The sequence below is a fragment of the Thunnus albacares genome, chromosome 18 (genome assembly GCF_914725855.1).
Source record: "Thunnus albacares chromosome 18, fThuAlb1.1, whole genome shotgun sequence".
NCBI classification, from domain to species: Eukaryota; Metazoa; Chordata; class Actinopteri; order Scombriformes; family Scombridae; genus Thunnus; species Thunnus albacares.
The window spans coordinates 1483108-1509626 of record NC_058123.1 but is presented as its reverse complement, the minus strand read 5'-3'; the positions used below and the strand labels follow the sequence as shown (position 1 = coordinate 1509626).

Genomic DNA, 26519 nt, shown 5'->3' with positions numbered 1-26519 from the left:
TATGTCTTAATGATGCCCTTTATGCTCTGTCAATGTTTCACCAACATAACGTCATATAGTGCTGCCAAGATGTGATTTACAGTGTTACAAAGGTCATTACATATTTTTTAAATATTTAGTAAATGTTCATGTGGAGCACTTGGTTCATGTAATTTCTTTTATTGTAAAGCACTTTGGGCTGCATTTCTTGTATGAAAGGTGCTATACAAATAAAGCTACTATTATTATTATTATTATTATTATAAAGTCTTGATAGTGTAACTGAAATGCTGAGGTTTTATTGGCTAAATTACAAATACATTGCATGCATGAGTTGGTTTAGCAAGAAAATCACATAAAAAATGATAATGCAACAGATGCAGCAGCCTCTAACAAACATTTAATGAAGTCAATCTATCCCTAAATTCCAACCAACATTTTCTTTGAAATACAATGGAAATATTCATATTATTACTTTAAGAGACTGTACTTTTGGAAGAAAACCACTTGATTGTACTTGAAATTAACTTCAGATGAACTTTAGAATTCATTTCTACAAAGATGAGGACTGTAGATTTTGTTTTTGATTTTTTTTCTTTGCACATTAGAATAAATAAATCAAATCAATGTGTATCCATGATCCTGTAGTTAAAATGATCTAGTTAATTAATTCAGTACCAGTTAATACAGCATAGGCTTCCAAACCCTGCATAACCAACTGCATTATCACTTGGCAAAACTCAATATGCATGCAGTAAAGGAGTTGGTGTAGCAGGTAGAAAACCCCGCTCTGTCCTGTCTATGTGACAAGTTACATCAGTGCCTGCTATAACTCAGGTGTCACACGTCTGTTTTCCCTCAATAACCTTCATCAAGACCAGTTAACTGAACTGCCAGTTATGTTTTATCTTGTAATTCAGTGGACTTAAGAGAAGACAAGTGAAACAACTTTATTCATATAGCACTGTTAAAACACAGAGGCAATTCAAAGTCCTATATAATAACAATAGCAATATCTTTATTTATATGGCACTTATCTAAACAAAGTTGCAAAGTGCTTCACATAGAATCACATAAAAACACATAATAATAATAACATGCAATAAAAAAATAAAGGTGCTAAACAAACAACAGAATTAAAACCAGCCCAACAATACTTAAAAATAATAAAACCCATAAAACAGAATAAAACTAGAATCAAGTAAAATCAGGGAAGGCGTTGTGATAAAAGTACATTTGAGCACAGATTTAAAAGAAGCCACTGACTCAGCCTCCTTATTTACTCAGGCAGGATGTTTTTCAAAGCTCTGGTCCCGCTCAGTCTTCAGCTGAGAGTCTGGAACAGATAGAAGACCAGAGGACCTCAAAGTGCGAGCAGGGTCGTACAGGGATAGAAGGTCTGAGATGTAATGAAAAGTCAAACCATTTAGTGTCTTGTAAGTAATTAAAAGACCTTGAAATCAATTATATTGATCTTTTAATGATATCTTTAATATAAGTTTTAAATTAGATGAAAAAGTGGATCAAATTGAAGATATAGACATATATAGACATAGACAGAGCACCCCAAGAGCCTGAATATAGTGTCCCTTTTTATGTATTGAATTGAGCCTTGATTGTGAATGAGATTCCATTCTGGATGTAATTGTGACACTAAAGAGACTCAAGGATTCACAAGTTAAACATTTCCTCTCATTCTAACAGGGGTCTGGAGGACGATGGCTGTTAGAGAGAAGCTTTTGAGGACACTGAAAGAGTTGGGAGATGAAGAATTCAAGGACTTTAAGTGGTTCCTACAGCAGCCGGACATCCTGGAAGGCTCCTCAACCATCCCAAAGAGTCATCTGGAGAAAGCAGACAGGCGGGACACTGTGGATGAGATAGTACAGACCTACAACCATCAGTCTGTGGAAGTGGTGAAGAAGATCTTAGAGAAGATCAACAGGAATGATCTAGTGAAGAAACTGTCAGCTCACGGTAAGCTGCAGGACAGAAACATGAAACTGAATCATTTTATTTGTATTGTTTTCTGAGATTTTCCTGCATCCACACAGTAGATTTGTTGAGGAGAAACAGGCTGCTGTGTGTGACTTTATGTTATGCAGATAATCAGCAAACATGTTAAAATGTAATACTGGTCCCCCAAAAGAAAATAGTGATGAACTGAAACACCTGAAAAGTAGTGAATTACTGGAATTTTTCCTCAGTTAAAGGACTTGTTTTCAGTAAATGGAGCTGCCTGAGCTGCTGAGAAGTTAAACTGCCTCTAATCTAACTTAGTGTTCTATAATATCTCACAGTATAGAAGTGCTGCAGAGCTGCACATGCTGTCTGGCCCCCACTGAGGTTTCATACTGGACTGCACTGGTTTGGTATCTGCACCACAGTGGGAGGAGAGGTGCAGTTGAGGGTGTGGTGATCTCAATCCGGCAGCAAACTGCTATCTTGGTGCTGACAATGAGTGCGTCTCATGTCATATTGTGACACATTCTGGTGAAGGCTCACATGTATAAACCTCTCTGAAATCACACAAACTGCTTTTTTCATGTTTTGCTTGTCTATAAACTTGTGTTCTGGATACATTCCGGTGAGTCTGAATACAGATTAATGATTGATTCTTACCAGCATCTGTCATCCACACCAGCTGCATCCTGTACTGACAGCTTTTACTTTACCCTGGTGATTGTCTGTAAAGACATCTGAAGGCAGCAGGAATCTGTTCCATCTGCAGTCTCTATAGGGATGATGTTGCACATTGTCAAGGCACAATTAAACACACCAGATCAGCTGGTAAACTCATATCTGAAACTTTTACATCCAAGACAACAACAAGTTTCCTCTGAGGAAAAATCCTAGTAAGATTCCCAAACAGTCAGTGCATCATGGCGGGGAAAGCTTTGTGTTTAAAGTGGATGAAAGTAGTGAATATGATTGGCCACAATTGTCACAGCCTTCAAGAAGCCCACCTCTAATATATGATAATGTATTCTTCCTGATCCGGCCATGAAAATGCCATATGTGTGCTGGGCATGATGGTTGTCCAACGCTACATAATAAAGAACTGATAATCCCATGAATGTTGTAGATTGTCTGAAAGAGCTGATGACTACAGAGATAAAGGCCTATCAACCTGTTTAAAGGGAACATTAGCTGGAGAGAACATGAGTTTAATTCAGTTATTTATTTATTTAAAGTAATCTATTCAAGGTTACTCAGTAGAAAGGCTTAAAACTTTGTTCTGGTTATTTTATATTATTCTACACAGATGAACCAAAACTTCTACATACCATCACATCCTACTAAACAAGGCTCCAATCTAATCTTGATCTCTGACAGACAGGAAGTAGCTCACAGACCAATCAGCTAATAGTAAACTATGTGAAGAAGAAGATCAGGGAGAATCAGTCTAAAGACAGAAGCATCAATCTGTTCCACTGTCTGAATGAACTGAATGATTTTTCTCTAGTGGAGGAGATCCAACAGTACCTGAGATCAGGAAGTCTCTCTACAGCTGAACAGTCTCCTGCTCAGTTGTTTGCTGTGGTCTTCATCGTACCGTCATCAGGAAAACATCCGGATGTGTTTGACCTGAAGAGATACGCTGCTTCAGATGAGGCTCTTCTGAGGCTGCTGCCAGAGGTCAAAGCTTCATATAAAGCTCAGTAAGTGGATTTAAACTTATATTATGAAGAAAACAAAGTTCCCATATCTTGTCATCACTTCTTCTCCAGGTTGAGTGTGTGTAACATCTCAGAGAGAAGCTGTGCAGCTTTGTCCTCAGCTCTTCTGCCTCTTTAATTAATCAATTAAAGAGAAATACATATCGAGCCAGAGTGTGCAACATCTTTTTCCAGCTTTTGCTTCCAGTTATCAGCACCTCACTACAACATTTGGTGTGATTTACTTTTCCACTATATATTTTACATATTAACATCTACAAAACCTTCTGCCAAAACTTCTGCATTATGACTTATAGTTGTTGAGTAAAGCCTGTTTATTGAGTTTTGTCCTGTTTGCATTCAGTTCTTCTGCCTCTTTACTTTATCAGTTAATCTCATTAGAGCACAAAAAAGTAGGTCAAACTCAGACAGTGATGATACGATATTGATCTCCTGTAATGAAACAGAAGGCTAAATGATAAACTGAATCAAGTTATATTAAGATTGAAGGTTAGCACCACCAGCTGTTTATCTCCTAATATTCACACAGCAGCAGTGGATGGAAACAAGCATTCAACATTTTCTATTGAGCTTTTTCTGGATATTTGGTGAAAATTTGTTCTACATTTGGATGAAAATTTGACTAAAGTCCTGGAATTTACTCTGCAGACGTTACTGGAAGCTATCGGTCTGCTTATCTGTACTGTTGGGAACAATACAGACAAAAAGAAACAGCTGCTCTGATACATAGACAAGACGACCTTTAAACACAATTATTACTGATGATTTTAGGTTTCCCATGTAACACATACACAAGTATAACCAGAATACAACATTATTTTTTTTTAAATGAAAAACAATAATAATAATAATAATAATAATAATAATAATTGCTGTATTCTGGTTATAATTGTGTATGCAGGATGGGATTGACAAAGCTAAAAGCATCAGTAATAATTCACTTTATCAAGTATATAATGTAGTGAAAATGTTTTGGCACAATAGGCAAAGATTTCAATTTTTCTTGACAAAGTCATTGAAGAAACTCAGAACTTGGTGTTTGGAGGTTTGAATATGTATTTTAAATGTTCTAACTAAAGGCAGTGGTATGTTACACAGAAAAAGAAGATCCTGTTAATTGACTGTAATCTGAGTCTCTGTCCTCACAGTCAAAACCAGAGCTCACATTTAGACTAAAATCCCCAAATGTGGCCGTTTGGTTTGACTTTATTTTATTCATATTCTACAATCACAGATGTCACAGCTGCAGTATTTATACTCCACTGTACTATTATTCATTTATGAAACCAGCCACTAATGTAGGCATGTATATGATTAGAAATGTGTTTAATTTGTCAGTTTGATGAGAAAAGAACATGTTGATTGAATCTCTGCTTTTTCTACAGGACTTATAACACATCAGCAAAGTATAAGGACATCATCTCCAAAAGTTCTCTGATCTATTCAGGATCTCCTGATGTCTACCAGCTGAGACCAAAGGAAGAGAAGTTTGGAACTCTGACAAGAAAAACTGTTGGTGAAAAAAACCTGAACAAGAAAAACAAAACCATCTTACTTGTAGGTGAAACATTAACAGGAAAATCTACTCTGATCAACTCTCTGGTCAACTACACCATGGGAGTGAAGTTTGATGACAACATCTGGTTTGAGATCGTAGAAGACGAGGAGAAGAGAAGTCAGTCAGAGAGTCAGACATCAGATGTGATCGTGTACCAGATCTTTGGTTTTGAAGATATAACTCTGCCCTTCTCTCTGACCATCATCGATACTCCTGGATACGGAGACACCAGAGGGATCAAATATGATGTCATCATCAGTCAAAGATTATTGGACTTGTTCCGTTCAGAAGATGGAGTTCATGAAATTGATGCAGTGGGTCTGGTGCTGCAGGCGACTGAGAATCGACTGAGTGACCGACTGAAGTACATCTTTGATTCAGTGACGTCTCGGTTTGGAAAAGACATTGAGAAGAACATCGTCGCTCTCATCACACACTCAGATGGAATAACACCTGAAAATGCTCTGAAAGCTCTTGAAGCTGCAAACATTAAATGTGCCAAAAATGAGAAGAATCAGCCCGTTCACTTCCTGTTTAATAACAACCAGACCAAACAGAGAACAGAGGAAACAGAGTTTGCTTTAGAGAATATATGGAGGGTAACAGAGAGAGGAATGAAACGATTCACAGACTTCCTGGAAAAATCTAAACCTCAACAGCTGATAACAACAGTTGAAGTGATGAACGCACGCATCAGAATAACAGCCTGCATCCACAACCTGCAAGACAGAATCCAGCTGATTGAACTAAAACAGAACAAGATCCAACAGACTCAAGAAGCTCTGAAGAAACATAAACAAGAGATGAAGAAGAATGAAGAGTTCACTGTAGAAGTTGATGAGGTCTACAAAGAGAAAAAGTCTATTGATGGAGGGATGTGGGGGTTGTTTTTTTATACAGGAGCTGTCACCTGTTACATCTGTGAAGAGAACTGTCACTTTCCTGGATGCACAAAGGCCTGGAGTCCAAAACACTGTGAGGTCATGAAAGGAGGTCGCTGTACAGTTTGTACAGGGAAGTGTCCTGCATCAGATCATGTGAAAGAAAAGTGTAGATATGTGAACAAGACCAGGAAAGTTAAGAAGACCCTGCAAGATGTGAAACAGAAATATGAAAAGAATAAGGTAGATCGTGAGCAGAAGAAGAGCCTTCTGGAAAATCTTGAAACAGAGATGGATGAACTGAAAGCAGAGAAGATTCAGCTGCTGGATGAGGTCTACCATCATGTGGAGCAACTAGAGTGGATCGCTCTGAATGATAATTCACTGTCCACTTGGACTTCCTGATTGAGAAGATGAAGGAGTGAGGATACACAGAGAAGGTCAAGAAGCTGGAGGAGATGAAATGTCGAGAGGATGAAGGAACCAGAGCAGGGCTGCGATACATGTTTGGTAAATAAACAGCAGCTAAAGATGCAGTGATGTAGATGAACAACATCAGACAGCTGTGTAGACAACAAGCTCTACACTGTTCATATAAACAGAAATATTTACATCCTGTTAGATCTGATCCTGATTTAATAAAATGTTATCAGATCAATCTACTCAAGCTCAGCTGATCAATCACTAATATTGTTTTAATGCTGATCTGTATGATAGAATGTAAACTGTTAAATGACCTATAATCAATAATCAAAACAACATTTATTCTGTAATCTCCAATATTAGACTATTAAATGATTTTACATAGAAATGTAACTGTTGCAGCGAGCGGATCACTACCTGCTGGTCAACATGCCGACTGTAATCAGCTGATGTCACACTAATCAAACTCATTCACATCTCATTGATGAAAGAAAGAAATTCTAATAAAATGAAATTATTATTTTTTTCTATGTAATTTAGTTTTTGGGAGAGATCTTTGTATAAACTTTTATCTTCTTATCTCTCCTGCAGGGATGTTTATTTACTTTAAATGAATGAATAGTTGAGTTTATGCAGGTAAAAGTGTGTTTGTTACCTACATGTGAATGTCTCTGTGTACATATCAAATGTTTCAATATTGTATAAAAACACTATTTTATGATGCACAAACAAATAAAGTAGAACACAAATCAAACCAACTCAAATTGTAAGCAGAAATAGACATTATATCATTTATCTGTCAAATATTCAGTCTGTTGGGGCTTCACATCAATAATTAAATAATGATAAAATGTTCATATTGTGTCTGTCTGTAATTTTTGGTTATTGAATGTTTTCTGTCTCTTTGGATGATAAAAGTTGTCATCAACACATCTGAATTCTTAGTAGAAGATCAGACAACTGAAATCCAAAATGAAGATAAAACGTCATGTTGTTGATCAAACTCCTGAACCAATCAGCTCTTTGATCAGGTGACATCCATTCTCCCATCATGCCCTCAGTGGAGAACAGCTGCAGCCACCTCGATCTCGTCAGGTTATCGTTGCTCGTGCGTGACGTCAGAGCGAGCCGGGAAGAGTTTTTCTGTCTAAAGCTGAAGGAACATCCAGATCTGTCTGTGTGTCCTTAACATTGGAAAACCTACTGAAATATACAAAACATAGATAAGATTTAATTTAATTTAATTTAATTTAATTTAATTTAATTTAATTTAATTTAATTTAATTTAATTTAATTTAATTTAATTTAATTTGGAGGAAGAAATGTCATTATTAAGAAATGACATCTTATACACCATAAAAAGAAATGGTGGTCTGGAGGTACTACGTTTTGAAAGATTAAATAATACTTTCAAAGTGAAATGATTAACTAATTGTAAACAATAACTAACAATTATGTAGAAATTAATTGGCAGAAAATGGTTAGTTGGGGACAAATTTTGTCTTAGTAAAAAAGTTAAAGAGGTTTCCTTTTACTTTGAATTTATCCAGCAAAAAAGACATTAGAAAGATTTAGAATTAATATTGAATATTTTGAAATTTCTGTGGACTAGAAGCAGAAACAATGAGTCATTTGTTTCATCACTGTATGTGTACTAGAATATTTTGGGTGGATGTTTAGTATTATATAAGAAGGAAACTCAGCAAACTATCTAATTTAAGGATAAAGACATTTTTATGTTTTGAAGGTAGCAAGAAGGGAAAAAAATTATATTTTTTGTGCAGTTAATTTTATCACAAGAAGAGATGAGAGGACTTCAAACCAAATTTGGGACATTTTTATCAAGAACGCATCAATATGGTTCCATGATAAGAGTCCTTAAGAATAAGAAGGCAATTAAAACTAATTATGTTTTTGATAAATTTCTTGTTGACCGATGATACATTACTTTGAATTTGTATTACTTTTTCAAAATATTTTTTATAACTTTATCTATGTGCACCTGGTATGGACAGTTGTTTGTGTACATGCTGTTATTGTACACGTGTTCTCTAAAATAAAGAAATAATTTAAAAAAAAGAATCTAACCAGTATGCATTGTGTGGTGATTGTGACGGGGCTCATATCCATTGACTAAACGAGCCTGTTATATCAACATCTGAGCAAGAGAGAAATCCCAACATCATTTCCGTTTTCGGTTTACTGCTCAACTAGCTAGCAGACAGCTAACCGTTTCAATACCTCGACTGTTTCCTTTCCGTTATTAGTTTAGCTACAATAAACTCCTGATAATTTACCTTAATAGATACGATAGTTACCGGACAGCAAGCTTTATGTAACTGGCGGAGTTTTCTACCAATTTGTAGCTTATTTTACTTATACTGTATAACAGACGTTGCTTAGCATGCTAATTTGGCTTTTAACAGACTTAAAATACTCAGATAAATACAGACTTTGTGGTGAGTCATATACATTACTTAATGACACAAATACAATGCTGTAAAAACAATATATTTTGTTAATTTATGTAATGGTAGCTCGATGTGTCACACTTTGGTTCATTATGGGGGCATTTCTATCTTGTCCTTTTAACCTTTGAAGAGAGTTACGGCTAATCTTTTCCGAAAAACATTACAATCGCGTTTGTATCAGAAATTTAATATCTAAAGTGTAAAAAACACACGCTGCATGTTATTTTAATGTTCACAAACAAAGCTGCACTGCACACGTAATTTTGCAGCAATTAGAAAACAACTTTAGAAGTGGTAGGAACTAAAAAACACCCAGTGAGAGACCGGAACTCGTGTCGGACCACTTCCTGTCCTGTGTGAGGTCACAATGCTCGCCCTGAGACGGTTTCAGCGGATAAAAGCTGTTTTTTCACAACATGGAAATGCAAGTAAGACGCTTTAACATCACTGTAAACATGTTATAGAGTTTATTAAGTGTAAGAGACTGTTTTTATAAATTAAATTCAGTGTTTTCTGTTAAACTACGGATTGTGATGCTAATGCTAATGCTAACATTAGCCAGCAGATGTTATGACTATAATTTTCTCTGCAGATTTAAGAAGTTTGACCTCTTCAAATGTAGAACAACAGAAAGATGACGTGGTGGGTATTGTATACTATTAATGATAATAAATTATTATTATTAATTACAGAAGTATATCAGTGTTAACAGGTTTAACGCAATAACACAATATTATTTTCTCTTTAAGCTGGCAAAGATTGAAAACCCGTACAAAGAACCACAGAAAGGATGCATCCTCTGCAGCGTCACAGTGGACTTCAAAAACATTCAGGTGAGTAAAGTAGAGATGCAACTAACGATTATTTTCATTAGCGATTATTCTACCGAGTATTTCCTCAATTCATCGTTTGATCTGTAAAATGTCAGAAAATAATGAAAAATAATAAAAGTTTGTCAGAGTCAAAGGTGACGTCTTGTTTTGTTTGATCAACAGTCAAGAACTTAGATATTTATTATCACGTTTGACAAAGAAAAGCATTTGAGAAGCTGAAGAAGACATCTGCTGCTAAACTCTCCATATTGCACTTGTATGGTTGAATTAAAGCAGTGATCAGACAGTCAAAACACACAAGTGGTTTTACTGCAGAGTTTTGATTATTGTTTGTTCAGTAAGATCCACATCATTAACAACTGATCACTTTCAATCAGTCAGACTGTTGTTTTTGTTTGAATTACTGTCAGATTACTGAGTTTCCTCCAGATTCGTAGCTACAGATGTGAAGTTAATGTTCACTGACGTGAAGTTTTCTCTTTTCCTGATAACAGAAATCTGTTTCATCCTTTGATCGATCCTTTCACTGACCTCTGAATGTCTCACATTCATGTCTCAGATCATCAGATGGTTTAGAGTTTGCTGTCATTTTGTGGATCAATTAGAGCTGCAACGATTAATCGATTAGCCAGTCGACTAAAAAATTAATCAGCAGTTATTAATGACAATCAAATCATTTTTTAAAAGCAAAAAAGCCAAATATTCACTGCTTTCAGATCCTCGAATGTGAAGATTTGAAGCTTCTCTTTGTCGTTGGACTGTTGATCAGACAAAACAAGACATTTGAAGACGTCACTTTGGGCTTTAAAGAAGTTATAACGAGCATTTTTCAGGATTTTCTGACATTTTATAAACAAAATGATGAGTCGAGAAACTAATCAGGTGATGTGACTGATATAAGAAGGTAAATGAGTATTTCTCCCACACCTGTGACTCCTGTATGTGTCATAGTTGGTTATGAAAACTAATTAATCAATATATTTACTGTAAACTGTCTTCTATCTTCCTCACAGCTGCTGTCTCAGTTCATCTCACCTCATACAGGCAGAATATACGGCCGACACATCACAGGTGAGCAGCTGGACGACATTAAACAACTTTAAACTGAATCATCTCATGTTTTCATTCTAACCTGCTGCTAAATGAGACATTATGAAATAATAATACAGACAAAATATGTAATATAAACATGAAACTGTGAAATAATTCAAAACATGTAAAAAAAGGTTTTATTTCAATACATAAATTTATTTCAAGATCAGTTATTTATTTTTAAGCCGTTTTCATTCATGTTGTCTGTCAACAGAGCTGCAAAGATTAATTGATTAATTGTTTAGCTGATTGAAATAAAATTAATCAGCAACTATTTTGACAATCAGTTAAATGAATCATTAATCACTGCAGTTCTGATACTGTTAATTACACTTAATGCAGGTTTTTCTGTTTTTTCTTTTGGGTTTGTGGTTTATTTAAGTTGTTTATTGTCTGTTATGAATCATTTTTGTCAATTAAAATACACTAGAGCTGAAACAATTAATCAATTAATTATTAAGTGAATTGGCAGAAAATAATAATTTTTGTAAATTTTAACAATTAATTCTTAATAAAACAATTTCAACTAAAAAAGCCAAAAATGTCCTGGTTCCAGTTTCTAAACTGTTTTGTTTCACTATAAACTGAATATTTCTGTTTTTTGGTCAAACAAAACAAAACATTTAATGTTATTTAATAATTTTATAATCATTTATACTAATTGATTAATCAAGAGTAAAATAATCAGTAATGAAAATAATTACCTGAAACAGACGTGTGATTGGCTGATGCTTCAGTCTGAATGAGTGTGTAATTATTTCACAGCAGTAGTTTTAAACATTTATTAGATTATTTCAGTTTCATTGTTTTACATTTTGTATCTATTTCTTTATTGATGATTAATATTGATCACTTCGGGTCTCCGTACTTGTCAGCAGTGTTTTGATAATTAGTGAAACAGAATAAAAACTTGTTTCATTCTTGTGTTTTCAGGCCTGTGTGGAAGAAAACAGAAGGAAGTCTCTAAAGCTATAAAGAAAGCTCAGTCGATGGGTACGTTTGCTTAATATCATTCATCTAAATGACGTGTAGAGCAGGTTTAATTAACAGAAGCTGTGTAACGTTACAGGAGTCGCTCATAGTGACAAAACCCACTGAGATTTATCATCAATCCTGCAGCTCTACAGAGACTTTTAGCCTCTTTTAGCTTCAGGTTTCCTGTCTGGTTCAGTCTCAGCGGTTTTCTGATAAACACCGTCGTACACAAAGTCAGAGACTAGCTGGTGAACATAGTGGAGCATTTAGCAGCTAAAGAGCCAGATATTATTTCCCTCAGGAGTTGGTAGAGAGTAAAAACAGAAGCTAAAAGAGAGTGAATATTGGACAGAAACACGACTCCACATGAATGATAATGTTGCTCCGTAACTGCTTTTTGTTCACGTAACGACTTCATAAGCTGATAACAAGTCAGATGTTTGTGTTTACAGCTTGTTTCTGCTGGTGAAAAACCACAAATAAAGCTTTAACTGAGTAGTTTTATTTACCTGAACATTAGAGGCGTCAGGCCAGAAAACACTCATTTGTGAGGTTTTTGAAGGTATTTTCATTCTATCATGTTGTTTCAGTCAAGAGGACACGAGTGTTACAGGTTGGCAGGTGAAGTGAAACTATAAAGGACCAAGAATAGATCCCTGAGGAACCCCGCGAGTTATTATTTACAGTCAAACTGATGATCGTGTTGTTCTGTGTCTGCTGGATGTTTGCTAACATCTCAGCCACAACTACTTTATGAGCTCATATGTCAGATGTTGTTTACAGCTTGTTCTGTTCAAAACAAGAAGCTTTAACAGCTTTAAACAAGTGATTTTAGTTGCCTTAACTTAACCAAACCTTTACGCCAGAAGTTACAGATCAAGAAAAGCTCATATGAATCATTTTTGTAACATCTGAGCTGTTTTTTAAAGCACCGACAAACAATCTGCATCTGAGAATATAAATAGAAAATATAAAGGACCAAGATTAGATCCCTGAGGAACACCACCAGTCATTATTATAGCTGGTAACATGTTGTGTTCAGCAGAAAAATCACATCATGCAGTTTTAATTATCTTTGCACAACCTGGTGTGTCTGGTGCAGCTGTAGCCAGGAGAAGAAGTCCATTATACCTGGTAGAAAGCATGGGTCGAGTCTTTCTTTTTATCAGAGGAACATGCAGACATGTGAACTTCCTGTTTGTCATGACGACAAGAAGTTACAAACTCCGACAGTTATAAGGAGCTGTGGAGCAGGAAGTGACTGTTAATGATCAATAAGCTGTTTTTTCTTTAATTATAATTATTATTATAATTATAATTAATTTAATTATTTCTCCGTCCAGGTTTCATGTCGGTGACTCACAAGCATCCACAGTTTATGAAGGACCCCAACATCTGCGGCGTCAGACATCTGGATTAGTGGATCAATGTGTGAAACTCGTCTGCTGTGTTGAAACTGTAATAATTATTATTATTTGTTAATTAAAACCTCTGATTCTGAGCTGTCGGTGTTTTTCATTCACCTGCAGTTTTACACAAGAAAAGAAAAATCAAAAAAACATGAATAAATGGGTGTTGAGTCGCACCATTTACATTTTTTTGGAGCCTACAGATACAGATATTCAATTAACTGTCACTTATGTTGATGAAAAACAGCAAATTCTCACATTTAAGAAGCTGGAACGAGATAATTTTTGGTATTTTTGCTTGAAAAATGACGAGTAATTAACAGAATATTTGCAGATTAATTTTCTGTATATTGACTAATCGTTGTGACTCTTCTGTTTTTTAAATATCTACGTATATAAATGTGTTTTAGTACGGTGGATGTAATCATGTCTCTCTGAAGCCTGGACGGTCGGGACCCTCACAGGGGATGAAAGAGGATTATTCAGGTAGAAAATATTAAAAAAACAAAAAAGTTTGTTTTCCTCAAATCTTATTTTGAAAAATAAACTTTTATTGTGAAATTCTTTAGTCAGTTTAGTTTTAACCTCTTCTAACCTCTAAAATGATTCAAACAAAACAACTCAATATATAAAAATCTGTTTCACAAAATCAGGTTTGTTTTCTGCAAATCTTATTTTGAAAAATAAACTTTTATTGTGAAATTCTTTAGTCAGTTTAGTTTAAAATAATTCAAACTAGATGATTGTAGAAAGCAGAATCATTCGGTTGTCATAACAACAGTTTGGAAACCAGATGTGATTCAATCTGATTTAAATATTTTAAGTTATTCTGTAAATTTATTTCATATATAATCGTTCACTCTAAACATTCAGCTGACTGAATAAACCTGAACTTAAGCAGGATCTGGTCTAAAGATGTGTTGCTATGACAACAGCTCCAGATCAATTTTAAACTGTCTTTGAGAAACTGAATAATCCAGATAAATTATAGATTATTACTGAACAAACGACTGCAACACATTATTTAAACAAAAGATCTTTATCAGTAAACATTTTAAACAACAATAAAGTTCCGCTGTTTATTTTAACTTATTAACTAACGGATTAAAAAACAAGATGGCGTCCAGTTTCCATCAATAACAAACGTATTTTCCACATCAGGATCTACTTTTCCTGCGTTTCCTCTCCCTGCCCGGCGGAGTTTCTTTCAACCTTTTCCTACAGTGAGTCGCGCTGCCGGGACGCGGCGGCGGGGAGGAGGAGGAGGAGGAGGAGGAGGGGGGCGTTTCCTGAGCGGCTGGAGTTTCAGGGTCGGTCGTGTTCGTCGTCGTCGTCTCGGTGACGCAGGAGACGTCCGGTACAGGAAACGCCTCCACGGTTAAAGTCTGAGTGCGGAAGAGAGGCGAGCAGGCGAACAGAGCTCGGACGGCTTCGTGCAGCCGAAGGTTGTTCTTCTGCTCGGCTGGACGAGAATCTGCGTCTGAAGACAAGAAAACAAGTTGAAAAGATCAGATTTAAAACATTATTACTGATGTTATTGTAGTTTTTATCGTAAACGATTAATCGATTAATCAAACGACAGAAAAATAATCAAATATTTCAATAATTGATTAATAGCATCAGTGATTTTTTCTGCTTTATATCATAAACACTCACTTTTTCACATTTCATAGACTAAACGATTAATCAGTTAATTGAAAAATTAATTAGTAGTAAAACATTTCCTGCATGTTGTCACGTGTGAACGGGAGCAGGGATCAATATATTCAGCGAGCGAGCGAACCAATCACAAGACCTGACGCGTGGCTGACGTACTTGCAAGTCTGTTTTCAACATGGCGGCCGCATCATAAACTCTCTCATACTTCAGCTAAACAGGAAACACTAAAAATATGTTTCTGGAAACATGTGAGGTGAGAAATAGACACAGTAACATAATATTGATCCATATTTGATCAGGTCTGTCTAGAGGGCATCTGTAAGTGTTGCAATGCTGCCATCTGCTGGACGTGACGTGTTACTGACTGCAGCTGCACGTGTGAACAGTGAGAAAGGTTTTCCCAGTGATTTACTGGGAACTATGTGTGAAAGAGGCTTTTGTTGCCAGTTTTTTTTTTTTTTTTTGAGTAAGGAACTGATAACATCGGAGGAATATGAATATGAATTACTGATGTTATTGTAGTTTTTATTGTAAACGATTAATCGATTAATCTAACGAAAGAAAAATAATCAAATATTTCAATAATTGATTAATAGCATCGGTGATTTTTTCTGCTTTATATCATAAACATGTTTGGGTTGAAGATATCTGAATATGTTCTTATATTAATGGACAGTTTTTCATCACTGTTTCACATTTCATAGACTAAACGATTAATCAGTTAATTGAAAAATTAATTAGTAGATCAATAAAGAACGAATTGAGTTCTTTTATATTTTCATGATTTTTACACCTCATATGTTGCAATATGATTATTTATAACGAGCACATTTTAAATATTCTGGACAGTTTGTAACTTTTTCTCTTTTAAATGTTTAATTTCCAAGATGATCACAACAGTAAATAAAAACTTTATTTGACGTTTCTACACGACGGCTGACTGATGATTCACTGTCAGGTCAAAGACACTGAGCACCAGTTCAATACTATTCATTGATTATTAATTAGTTGCAGAAACAGAAAACAGACACGTCTTAGTTAAACCAATTAAAATGAAGGCAACAGTTCATTATTAATGCAGACACATCTGGATCTCTGATATTTAGCCACATGTGTGTTTAGTGCTGCAGTTTAATAAAACATTAAAGGGTCATCTATACGTTGTCATGTTTTCTAAATAAAAAGAGAAACGCTCGTCTTCAGGAACGACGTTCGATAGATCCGTCACTACACGGTTTCTGTAATCTGTCTGTTATCATACTCGACTATATCTGAGGGTTTGTTGGTCATCTGAGCAGAGAAACAGATAAATCTGATTCTATGTGTCCTGTCTGCTGGAGAAATTGGTTATTGAATGTTTTCTGTCTCTTTGGATGATAAAAGTTGTCATCAACACATCTGAATTCTTAGTAGAAGATCAGACAACTGAAATCCAAAATGAAGATAAAACATCATGTTGTTGATCAAACTCCTGAACCAATCAGCTCTTTGATCAGGTGACATCCAGGCATCTCCCATCATGCCCTGATCCTTGCAGTCAGTGGAGAACAACTGCAGCTGCAACAACTGCAGCCGACTTGATCTCATCAGGTTGTTGTTGCCCACGTCTGCTTGATGTCAGAGCGAGTTGGGATCAAGTCAAACACAAATCTAAGTGGCAAGAGTTTTACTGTCTAAAGCTGAGGGAATAATCAGACCTGTCTATGTTTTTATCATTGGAATACCTCCTGAAATATACAATAGAATAGATAAGATTTTATTTAATATCATTTGAAAAACCACAAGTCATTATTCAAGAAAAAATATCATTAACATTAAATAATACTTTCAAAGTGAAATGATGAACTAATTTGATTATAGAAGAAGAAAACATCTGGAATACCCTCCCCATATAAATATTTAGTTTAATGGATGGACTTAAACTTTCTGCTTAAATGTGATTAAAGAATTGTTACCTGTAAAGTTATCAAATAGTCATGAACAAGCTCTGCTGGCCTGGAAACTGATTTCACCAACTAGTTACTATATTTGGAATAACAAGAATATTCAATATAAAATAAGTCACTAATGGGTTGATAATGGTATTTATTGATTAAACATCTTGTTAATGCTGATGGGAAGTTACTAACAATAATGAATTCCTCTCTGAGTTCAGGTCACTAGTTATGCAGTGGTTTTTGATGCTTTGCTGAGGGCTGTGCTGCAGCTTCTCAGAGGTTCAGTAATCAAGGTTTCAATGATTAATCCATTCAATAGAGGTATATTCCTTGGAGAAGTTGACATTAAGAATAAATGCTTTAATAAATAGGAATTACATATAAGCTGTAACTCTGTCCCCAAGAAGATTCTTTGGGGCTTCGCTTTATGTAGAAATTAATTGGCAGAATATTTGGTGAGTCTGAGCTGCTACTTCTGGTTAAACCCTCTGCTAACTTGAATGGGATGAAATAATTCAATCGTGCGGCTCTTCTAGACTTTCCAAATGTTATTGGACTGAATGGATCAGATTCTGATAGTGAAATGAACCATTTTGTAGAAATCAGAGATTCCTTCTCATTAGTGACACCTGTAGCCATTTAATGAGCTGTAACATCCTGGTGCTCGCACTCGCTTGTTTCAGCAAAGCATCTCTCACTCCCACTCAGTCTGCAGAAAATCCAGCCCGAGTTCTTCACGTGAAAATCAGACCACAGGCTGATACAGACAACCGAGAAAGTTGGAGAGGGTCTCATTCTTTATGTTACATTACTACCTGTTCACTCATTGGCAATAAAAAAACTATTAATACATGTAAATTGCTTCACAATTCTACATATAGAACCTTTAACATTAGATTTTGTTTTCTCTTAAGTGATAACAGATATAGTAGCTTAGATACACAGTAACCAATAAGTATTTTGTATTTAATTAAACTGTATAATGTCAATAACTTTAATACTTTAATACTATTGGCTGCTGGAGGAAAGAGGTTTGATTTCTGTTAAAAAGGCTTTCTGGCAGAAAGACCTGAAGGCAAACTTCTCTCATGTGTTTTAATTTGTTCTTCTTCTCTCCTCCCGTGACCCGGAAACCGTTCCTCCACCACCATCATGGAGGATCTTTCAATCCCTGAAATGCTCCTGGAGGAGACGAGGAGCGAGGAACCACAGGTGTATCCTCTGTGGAAGTTTTTTTACAGGACGGCAACACCCCTTCATCGAATCTGTTTATTGATTGATCAGCTGATCTGATGGGACAGTAAACAGTCGGGCTGTTGTTGTAATAATCTACCTGTGGAACAAGAATGAAAGCATCAACAGCTGCTGATCATATTTAATAATAAAGTACAAATGACTGAATCATGAATCAATAACAAAAAAACACTCTTGTAACTTTATTATTTTTCTTCATAAGTCAAAAGTCTTCTCCTTTATTCTTTTGTTTCAGTGCGTCTCAGCTCCTTCAGGAAAATATGACGTCACACAGCTGCGTCTCCTATAAAATCATCCTGAGCCTGAAAATGACGTCAGACTGTCACAAACTAAACAAGCGACATTTTATTTCAACATATTCCTTCTCATTGGTTGTGTTCTTTCAGTAATTAACAGATTTAAATTGTCTATTTGTGTCTTATTCTGTGACAGACAGTCGCTGCTATAAATCTATAATCAAATAATAAAACATTGGAGCAGTTATCAGCTGTTCCAGGTATCACTATGTGGAAATTATTAAGTGACAGTGTAACGTGTTAATTAATTGTACATGAATTACAACTTTAAACTTTATAGATTGAACTGTTAGTTAATAATTTCTACATCATATTTTGATAGCTGACTTCTTCATATTTGACAGTTGAGGTGATGTCCCTCATGAGTAGTTGTCGTCTCCTCAAAATGACGCTGGAGTGAACGAGAATTAAAACTCTCTCATCCTCACTGAGAGGAGCTGAGACACGAGGAAGAGACGTGAGAGAGGGAAGTGAGGAGACACATTAGTGTAAAGAAAAACACCTTCAGTGAACAGCAGCTGGGACGATGAGAGCGACTCCCTTATGTGACGTAATTTGACACATTGTTGAAAAAAAAAAAGCTCATTTTAAGGGCGCTGCTCAACATTCCCACTTTTCCATCTTAATTTCTGCTTTTATGTCTCGTTAAACTAATAAAATCATACATTAACCTTTAACAGGACAATTTTAATGATACATAAAATGTAAATCCAGTAAGAAATTTAACCTGCAAGTTGCTCTTTAAGTCGATTCATGAGAGCGGGCATACATCACTTCCCTGTCATGAGAAAGGCCACGCCCCCTTTTGGGTGAAAACAAGTGTTGTAAAAGTGCTGCACAAAAATTGGAAAATTTAGTGGCACCATGTCTAAAAGCTGCTGCGTCACGTTTTGCACATCGAACAATAAAAAACCCTCCAGTTTACAATTTCCTTTACATCCCCAAAGAGCGAAAGACGGTAAAAGAAGAGATCTGAGAGATTTATTTATAAATCAGCATGTCAGTGTCTCTTCTAGTTTTAACTGCCTTCCTTAGTGCAGCATCTCTAGATTTCATTAGTTTCCACAAATGTTCATTAAATCACAGTAAATTGTTTTTATTTTTAGATTTTATCTGTATCCTCACATTAAATCTTTCCCTCACAGAGTTGATTGTGTGAGTAAAAGTATCACAGCCATAGTCCAGATCATCAGAGGACAGAACATCATCCCAGTTCAAGCTGTTCATTTCATTGGTAAATTCTTCTTGCTTAGCTCTGGGTATGCATTGAAGGATCATTGTCTTAGTTGTTGTGGTCTTAAATCTACTTTTAGTCAGTTTTATAGATTAGATTAGATTATCCTTTACATTTACAAATGTAATATTAGATACACAGATGTCTGGTGAACAACATGTATCTGAACATATTAAAAAGAAAATCTTTTCCACATAAACAGTCCCGTTTCATGCTGAATATATTTTTAATAATCAGCCAGTTTGAAACCCTCTGGGCTCTCCTCTCTGACCTTCTGTGGTTATTTCCTGGTTAAAGTCATTTCTTGTGATTTATGACTCAGAGGATTTTCTCTGTCTTCTTTCTTCGTCTTTCTCCGACTGTTTCAGTGTTTCAGACCTCCTCCTCTTTGCTGTCACCGTTAGTTTCATGTGAATGTAACACTCACTGCAAGTCACTAGCATAAGAAATGACAATAAAAGAAGTAAAGTAGAAGTATTTTATTGCAGACGATCAGATTGAGATTTATTACATTCAGCCACCTGAACTTCCTCCCAGTTAATTTCCCAGCTATCACTAACAGGGCAGGGGCTGAGTTTAACTAAGACACATCAGTGCACACTGCAATCAATAAGTCCTACACACCAGGTGAGTTAACACACTCCAAACTGGAACACGTGACTATCTTCACTGCAACCGACTAACAACCACAGCTCACCTTAAACCTGCCCTGACTGGCTGACTGGGATTAATGGTGGGACAGCAGACAGACTGATATTAAAACAAACAAACAAAAATAAGAAAAAAAGAAAACTAGTCCGCTCCAAGGGCGATACCCGTATCTTTTTGCCCGCTACCAGCTCACTTACCAGGGCGGACTAGACAGAAGAGAAAACCTCAATAAAACAAACAGACAAATGATACAAATAATCCCACAGCAGGAGCAGCTAATAGACCACAGATGCTCTGGTACGTCGATTTATTTCCATACTGACTACCAGCCGCCTTCAACCCAGCAGGGAAGCAGGTCAGTCATTCCTGCAGTCTCACCTTCCCTGAATGCCAAAAAAACCCCTCTGTTCCTCCTTCAGGTAGCTTTATATCTGCCAAACCTCAACAACTGGTGCATTTCCACTTTTTACACCTGCCACATGAATGTAAGAAGCAGAGAAGTTAAAATATTTATGACGCTTCAAAAACTCTGATCTGTTCATGTTCCATCTGTGCTGAAGTCAGTCTGAAGTTGGTCGTGCGTTTCATAAAGTCTGTTCACTTTTTAAAAATACTTCAGTAAAATACAGTTAAAAGACATGAATACACCTCCTCTGTGAAACATCTTTTACAGTTCAGAGTTGGAATCATTTTGGGGATATTTTTATGTTTGAAGTTAAAATTGTGCAAAATCACAGACTGTTTTGTTGTGATCAGATCAACATGCAGCAGCAGGATGTGTGAGCTGAGTGTGATTCAGGTTTGTTATGACACAGAGACACAGAGAGTATTTTTGTTTTATCCTAGTATTTCAAACCCTTGTTGTTGTGTTTTAGTACTTGTATATGTCAGCAGGGTCTACATGTCCTGTACATATGATAGAACTGAAGTATGCACCCAGGGCTGCACAGTTAATCAAACTGGTATTGATATCACAATATGGATAAGTGTAATATCCAAATCACAGCAGCTACAGTTTTATTGTTACAGGTTAAATGTGACAGTATAACTTTATAAATGAGGTATTATTAGTCTACAAATCATAAGACATAAAAGAACTTGATGGTTTGGACTCCTGCAAAAATCACATCATTCTCATTTTACTAGTTTTTTTCCAGTTAAAATTAAAATGATGATGCAAAAATGATCACTCCACTAAAACTGCAAATATTATTGCAAAATAATCATAAAATGATTTTTTTTTTACTAGTATTCAAAGTGTCACTGAAAATTCACCACTGGGTGGCACTGGTGCTATGTGTGCTGTATAATAATTAAACCTAAATATATATATTTCAGCTATAGTTTGTTAGACCATTTTGATCGGCATTACTTTGTGATTAATAATATATAGGTTACAAAATGGTTATATACTTCATAAACATTGACTCAAACTTCTGGCTTTAAGGAACACAGTACATAGTTGCTTTTAAGTTTGTGTCATAAATGTATTTTTCCTCGACACAGATGGGAAGTCTCTGGTGGTGGAATGGGAGGAGACTATCCTGTGGAGAGTCAAAACTGACAATTTAAGGTGGAGAAAGTGTTCTCACTTTACCTTTGAAGGCATTTCCAAACCAAAGTTGAATATACATCCATTTTCTTGAGGTGGGAGGTTATCACTGATGAGCCCAGACCTCCTTTGGGCTTTCACAGAGAAAAGCAAAAAAAAGAAGTACTGGTTTTCCTACACCCCTACTGGTTCGGGTGTGATTTAACTATTCACAAGTACTGCCAAAGACTCCTAAATGATGGGAGGTCTCCTTTAATCTCATCCACAAATGATCATATTTTAATACAAAACATCTTATTGGTGAAACAGTCATATCGTATCATCACGTGCATTACAAATTCAAGCAGCAAAATAAGGTAACATGACAGTCTGTCTGAAAGCTGAAACAGAGGTGAAGGTGGTTAGATTAAATGTCACGTCAACTTTTAGATGTGAGAAGCTACAATATGTCTTTCAGGTGCAAGATGAGCTGCACAACCAGCACGTACTGAAAACTGCAAACTGTCATTTAAGGGTCAGAGCACATGTTGCTTCTTTATCAAAAACAATCTTAAAACACATATTATCAAAACAGAACTAAAACAAAGAGGAGTGAGTATATATAAAAGGAGAAGGATGTCATCAAAAACAGCATCTTAATTTCAGTTAAACAACACTCTCATATAACATAGTACAAAACTAAAACTACATCTTGAATGTTTTGTCTTATTTTATTTAGTGATTTGTGGTCAGAGATGTAAACACAGTGTTATCTCAGTCTCAGGTCTCCAGCAGTCAAACTAAATATGATTTTCAGTGTTAACAATACAGATATTTACAGGAAGGACACATTTATAATCATTTTGTAAGACTTGTGGCACAAAGATATATTTAATTATAATGTCATCTAAATGTGTGTAAATAAATAACATTTGATAGTTTTATAGTTTGTTATTTTGTCTGAATACCAGAATTCATTGTGCTGCTGAAACCAAACCTACAACATCTGCTGTGGTCGTTATTTTTAACAGTAACTTCCTGTTTTCCACAGTTCATCCTGTTCTATCAGAGCAGGAAGCAGCGCTGCAGGAGTCACAGTCTGATCAATAATTCAGATTGAAGAATCAGAAGAAATGACCTCACAGGGATCAGATTGAACAGGTAAGAAGCAGAACAGTGTTTGTTTCATCAGATTGTGTTTGATGTTGTTGTTTTGCAGGAATAAGACGACCTGAAGGTTTTACTATGAACAGAGATTAGTGGGTTAGTGAGGTATGTTGAACCTGCAGGATTTCAATGTCACAAAGGTGTCTCTCTTTTAACCTGCTACATCACCATGGTAACTCTCTGTTAACCTGCTACATCACCATGGTAACTCTCTGTTAACCTGCTACATCACCATGGTAACTCTCTGTTAACCTGCTACATCACCATGGTAACTCTCTGTTAACCTGCTAGATCACCATGGTAACTCTCTTTTAACCTGCTACATCACCATGGTAACTTATGCTACAAACGTAACCTGGTCTGGAGCAGGTTATGTTCTGAGTTTCAGCTTAAATAAAAAGCGCTGTCCTTTCACTGACCACCTGATTTGCTGCCAAGTCTGTTTAACACTGCTGATACTGCAGCTATTAGAACACTGATTAGAATATTTATTGATTTGATGTCATACTGTAAATGTGTAATGAGGTTAGGGTTACTGTGGGATGGGATTCTGTTACAATATATCAAACTGTATTTCAAATTGTAAAAGACAAACTGATAAAAATCTAAAAACTAATGAAAAAATACTTTGAACAAAATATAACAATAATAACAAAATTGATTAGTCTATTGGTATTTATCACAGATAATATTCAATCTATAATATTAATATTTCACTTTGATTTGGCCAGAATCTAAAGTGATTTCCACTGATCCTTCATTATGACACAGAGTCAGACCCGAATGTTTAAATCTGCTGCATCAAGTTTAAAGTTTAAGAGCTCTGGATGTGGGAGACACAGACAGGTAAAATAAGTATATTAACTAATTATGAGTTTTTTAATTAACAAATCTACACGATCAGCAATTTTCTGCCAGCGTTCCTCTCTCGCATTATTTGCAACAGTGTTGCTTTTTGCTGTTTTAATGTATTTATATTATTCACAGCTCTCCATTATAATGATCTGTTCCTCCTGACTGAAGCAGGCGGCACGCAATCGGTCCGTTTTGTGCATAAAGAGTCAAATGATGCGTCAAATGCCCCATTTAATGGGGACGCTCACAGAGCCTGAAGCAGAAAGCCTGAGTTAACAAAGAAAGTTCATATCTACCGTTGTGATATTGATTGGGACAATGTGCAGTTTTAAACATTAAAGATACACTGGAGTTAGCTCAAAGCTAATTTACATCTTTAGTCCCCCACAATCCAAACATACAACAACAAACAGTACAAAGCAAAAAAACACACAGAACAAACCATACAAAATACAAAATACAAAATACAAAGCTACACACAACAACACATCACATACACCCACAATGTCAATCAGAAATTAATAATGTAAACTTGTCGAATTAAAAGCAAGACTACCTGCACTAATGAGAAGACCATAGATGGAGTTTAGACTCAGTGGTCACACAGCTGATTGGTCTTTAGTAGATTTTTTAATTTGGTCTTGAATGTATTGATTGAACTGCAGTTCTTCATATCATCAGGTAGGACGTTCACTGAGTTGTGGTTTTCACAGAGAAAGCTGACTGTCCAGATGCAGTGTGATGAAATGGTGCAATCATGTATAGAGGATATTCTGGAGGATCTAATAGAACTTACTGAGCAGTGAACACAAAGTCACATAGTGGAGGAGGACAAACCATTTAACATTTTATAAACTAGGCACAAATGTGAGAATAATCTAAAATTCTCAAAGCTCAGTAAATTGTATTATTGTGAGTGTCAGAGAGGAGTTACAGGAAGCCATTTTGTTGTGAACAGAACAACATGCAGCAGCAAGATGTGTGATGGCTGAGTGTGTTTGTGACTCCCCCCCTCCCCTTCCTTCCTCTCTGTTTGGGTGTTTGAACTATTTAACTTTCCTTTTCTTCACCGTCATGTCGCAGATATTGTTCTCCGTACGGTAAGGTCATAACTGACAGTTTTCAGTGTTTAATGACTCCTCTCTGCTCTCACTGTTAGTTTAATGAGTCGCTCGGTTGTTGAAAGTGTTTGTGTGAATATCTTGTGTTTGTCTTCAGATCAGATCTGTTAACAGTTTGTGTTCAGGATCAATAACTGCTCCAACAGCAGGAGAGATGATGGTGACATATAGTCATGTGTGAATGTGTTGGTTTTCAATGTTAATGATGATCCATCAACAACTTTTATGTTTTCATGTTTTATATTGTTGCAGATGTGTTTCTCTGTGCTGAAGTCAGTCTGAAGTTGGTTATCTGACTCCTTTAACCAATCAGAGGGAGTTTTTAGGGAGCGTCAATAACTGACTTGTCATCATACAACAGGTAGGAAATTATTAATGAAAATAGTCTAATGTTTTATTTCTATTTGTTGTTAATATTATTATTAATTCCTGCAACAGACTATCCACAGGATCAGGCTCAATGTGGATTGGTCTTTAAGCTGAATGCCTGAAATTTTTGTCAGTTGACTTAAAATTAATGTTTAATGATACAAAAGCAAAAAACAAGTATGAAGTTTGATCATAAATTCTTACTGTTAACCAGCACTCATTACCTTTCCCAAACTTAAATAACTTCTTGATAGAATTTAAATTGTACATGGATTCTTTAGAGTAAAGCAAAATTAGCTCCCAAAAATTGTGTTTGACTGTAAAAAGCAATTATCAAACATGACAAAGAGTAAAGTTTATATAGACACCAAATTAGTTGCATCATGCTGACGTCATTATATGAACAATTCATGGCAGGACTTGATACATAATCAAGATAAAACACATTATCAGTGTCTGAAATAATCACAAAAACTGTCACATAATCCCACACATCTATACAAAAATATAAAACCACTTAACATTTTATAAACTAGGCATAAATTTGAGAATATTTGTTAATTCATCAGTGTTGTGTTTGTATCAGGATCCAGCAGCAGAGACCAGAATCTCCTGATCCCAGCTGTGTGTCCGTAGACCCTGATAGGACCATGGATCCACCTCCTCTTTCCAAAACACATGGAGAGTAAGTCAAGATAATCAATCAATCAATCAATTTTTATTTATATAGCGCCATATCACAACAGAAGTCATCTCAAGGCACTTTTTACATAGAGCAGGTCAAGACCGTACTCTTTAATATACAGAGACCCAACAATTCCCCCATGAGCAGCACTTGGCGACAGCGGTAAGGAAAAACTCCCCTTTAACGGGTAGAAACCTCAAGCAGACCCCGGCTCTTGGTGGGCGGCCATCTGCTTTGACCGGTTGGGTTGAGAGAGAGAAAGAGAGAGGGAAAGGGGGAGGAGGGACAGAAGAATAAAAAAATCACAACAACAACAACAACAAGCACAAGCAGCAATAGCCAGGGAAGGATGCCATCAGGACTGTGAAGGACCGCGAAGGTTCGGCCCGGGACTCAGGTTTTCCTGTGAGATGAGAAAGCACAAAAAACTCCGGGGAAGAAGCAAAGTTAGTGACATGC

The 26519-nt window shown here is 35.9% G+C and overlaps 3 protein-coding genes across 8 annotated transcripts in view; all 3 read left to right on the top strand.

The window, feature by feature from the left end:
- Positions 1-26519, top strand: part of LOC122968142 — a 168489-nt gene that overhangs the window by 26358 nt on the left and 115612 nt on the right. The gene's annotated exons all lie outside the window — the stretch shown is intronic.
- Positions 1-26519, top strand: part of LOC122968129 — a 161875-nt gene that overhangs the window by 124320 nt on the left and 11036 nt on the right. For 3 of the 5 annotated variants that reach the window (XM_044333123.1, XM_044333124.1, XM_044333125.1), the window contains 2 exons: positions 1684-1956; positions 3446-3641. The exons of 1 other annotated variant lie outside the window; for it this stretch is intronic. In XM_044333123.1, coding sequence (XP_044189058.1) covers positions 1698-1956; positions 3446-3641 — 455 coding nt within the window. In that variant the 5' untranslated portion in view covers positions 1684-1697. Of the gene's footprint in view, positions 1-1683; positions 1957-3445; positions 3642-5044; positions 6705-26519 lie in introns of those variants that run through there. One more of the 5 variants, XM_044333126.1, reaches the window with a different exon arrangement.
- LOC122968181 (28S ribosomal protein S18c, mitochondrial-like) lies at positions 9137-13393 on the top strand. Its single transcript, XM_044333191.1, has 6 exons — positions 9137-9420; positions 9585-9634; positions 9742-9825; positions 10839-10896; positions 11851-11910; positions 13236-13393. The coding sequence occupies exons 1-6, from the start codon at positions 9360-9362 to the stop codon at positions 13310-13312; spliced, it is 390 nt and encodes a 129-aa protein (XP_044189126.1). The 5' UTR covers positions 9137-9359; the 3' UTR covers positions 13313-13393.

What these genes read in the sequence shown, in the direction of transcription:
- LOC122968181 (XM_044333191.1), top strand. Translation starts at nt 9,360, where the DNA reads ATGCTCGCCCTGAGACGGTTTCAGCGGATAAAAGCTGTTTTTTCACAA. An exon ending in TTCACAACATGGAAATGCAA is followed by an intron (nt 9,421 to 9,584) that starts GTAAGACGCTTT and finishes TTTTCTCTGCAG; the next exon opens with ATTTAAGAAGTTTGACCTCT. An exon ending in AAAGAAAGCTCAGTCGATGG is followed by an intron (nt 11,911 to 13,235) that starts GTACGTTTGCTT and finishes TTCTCCGTCCAG; the next exon opens with GTTTCATGTCGGTGACTCAC.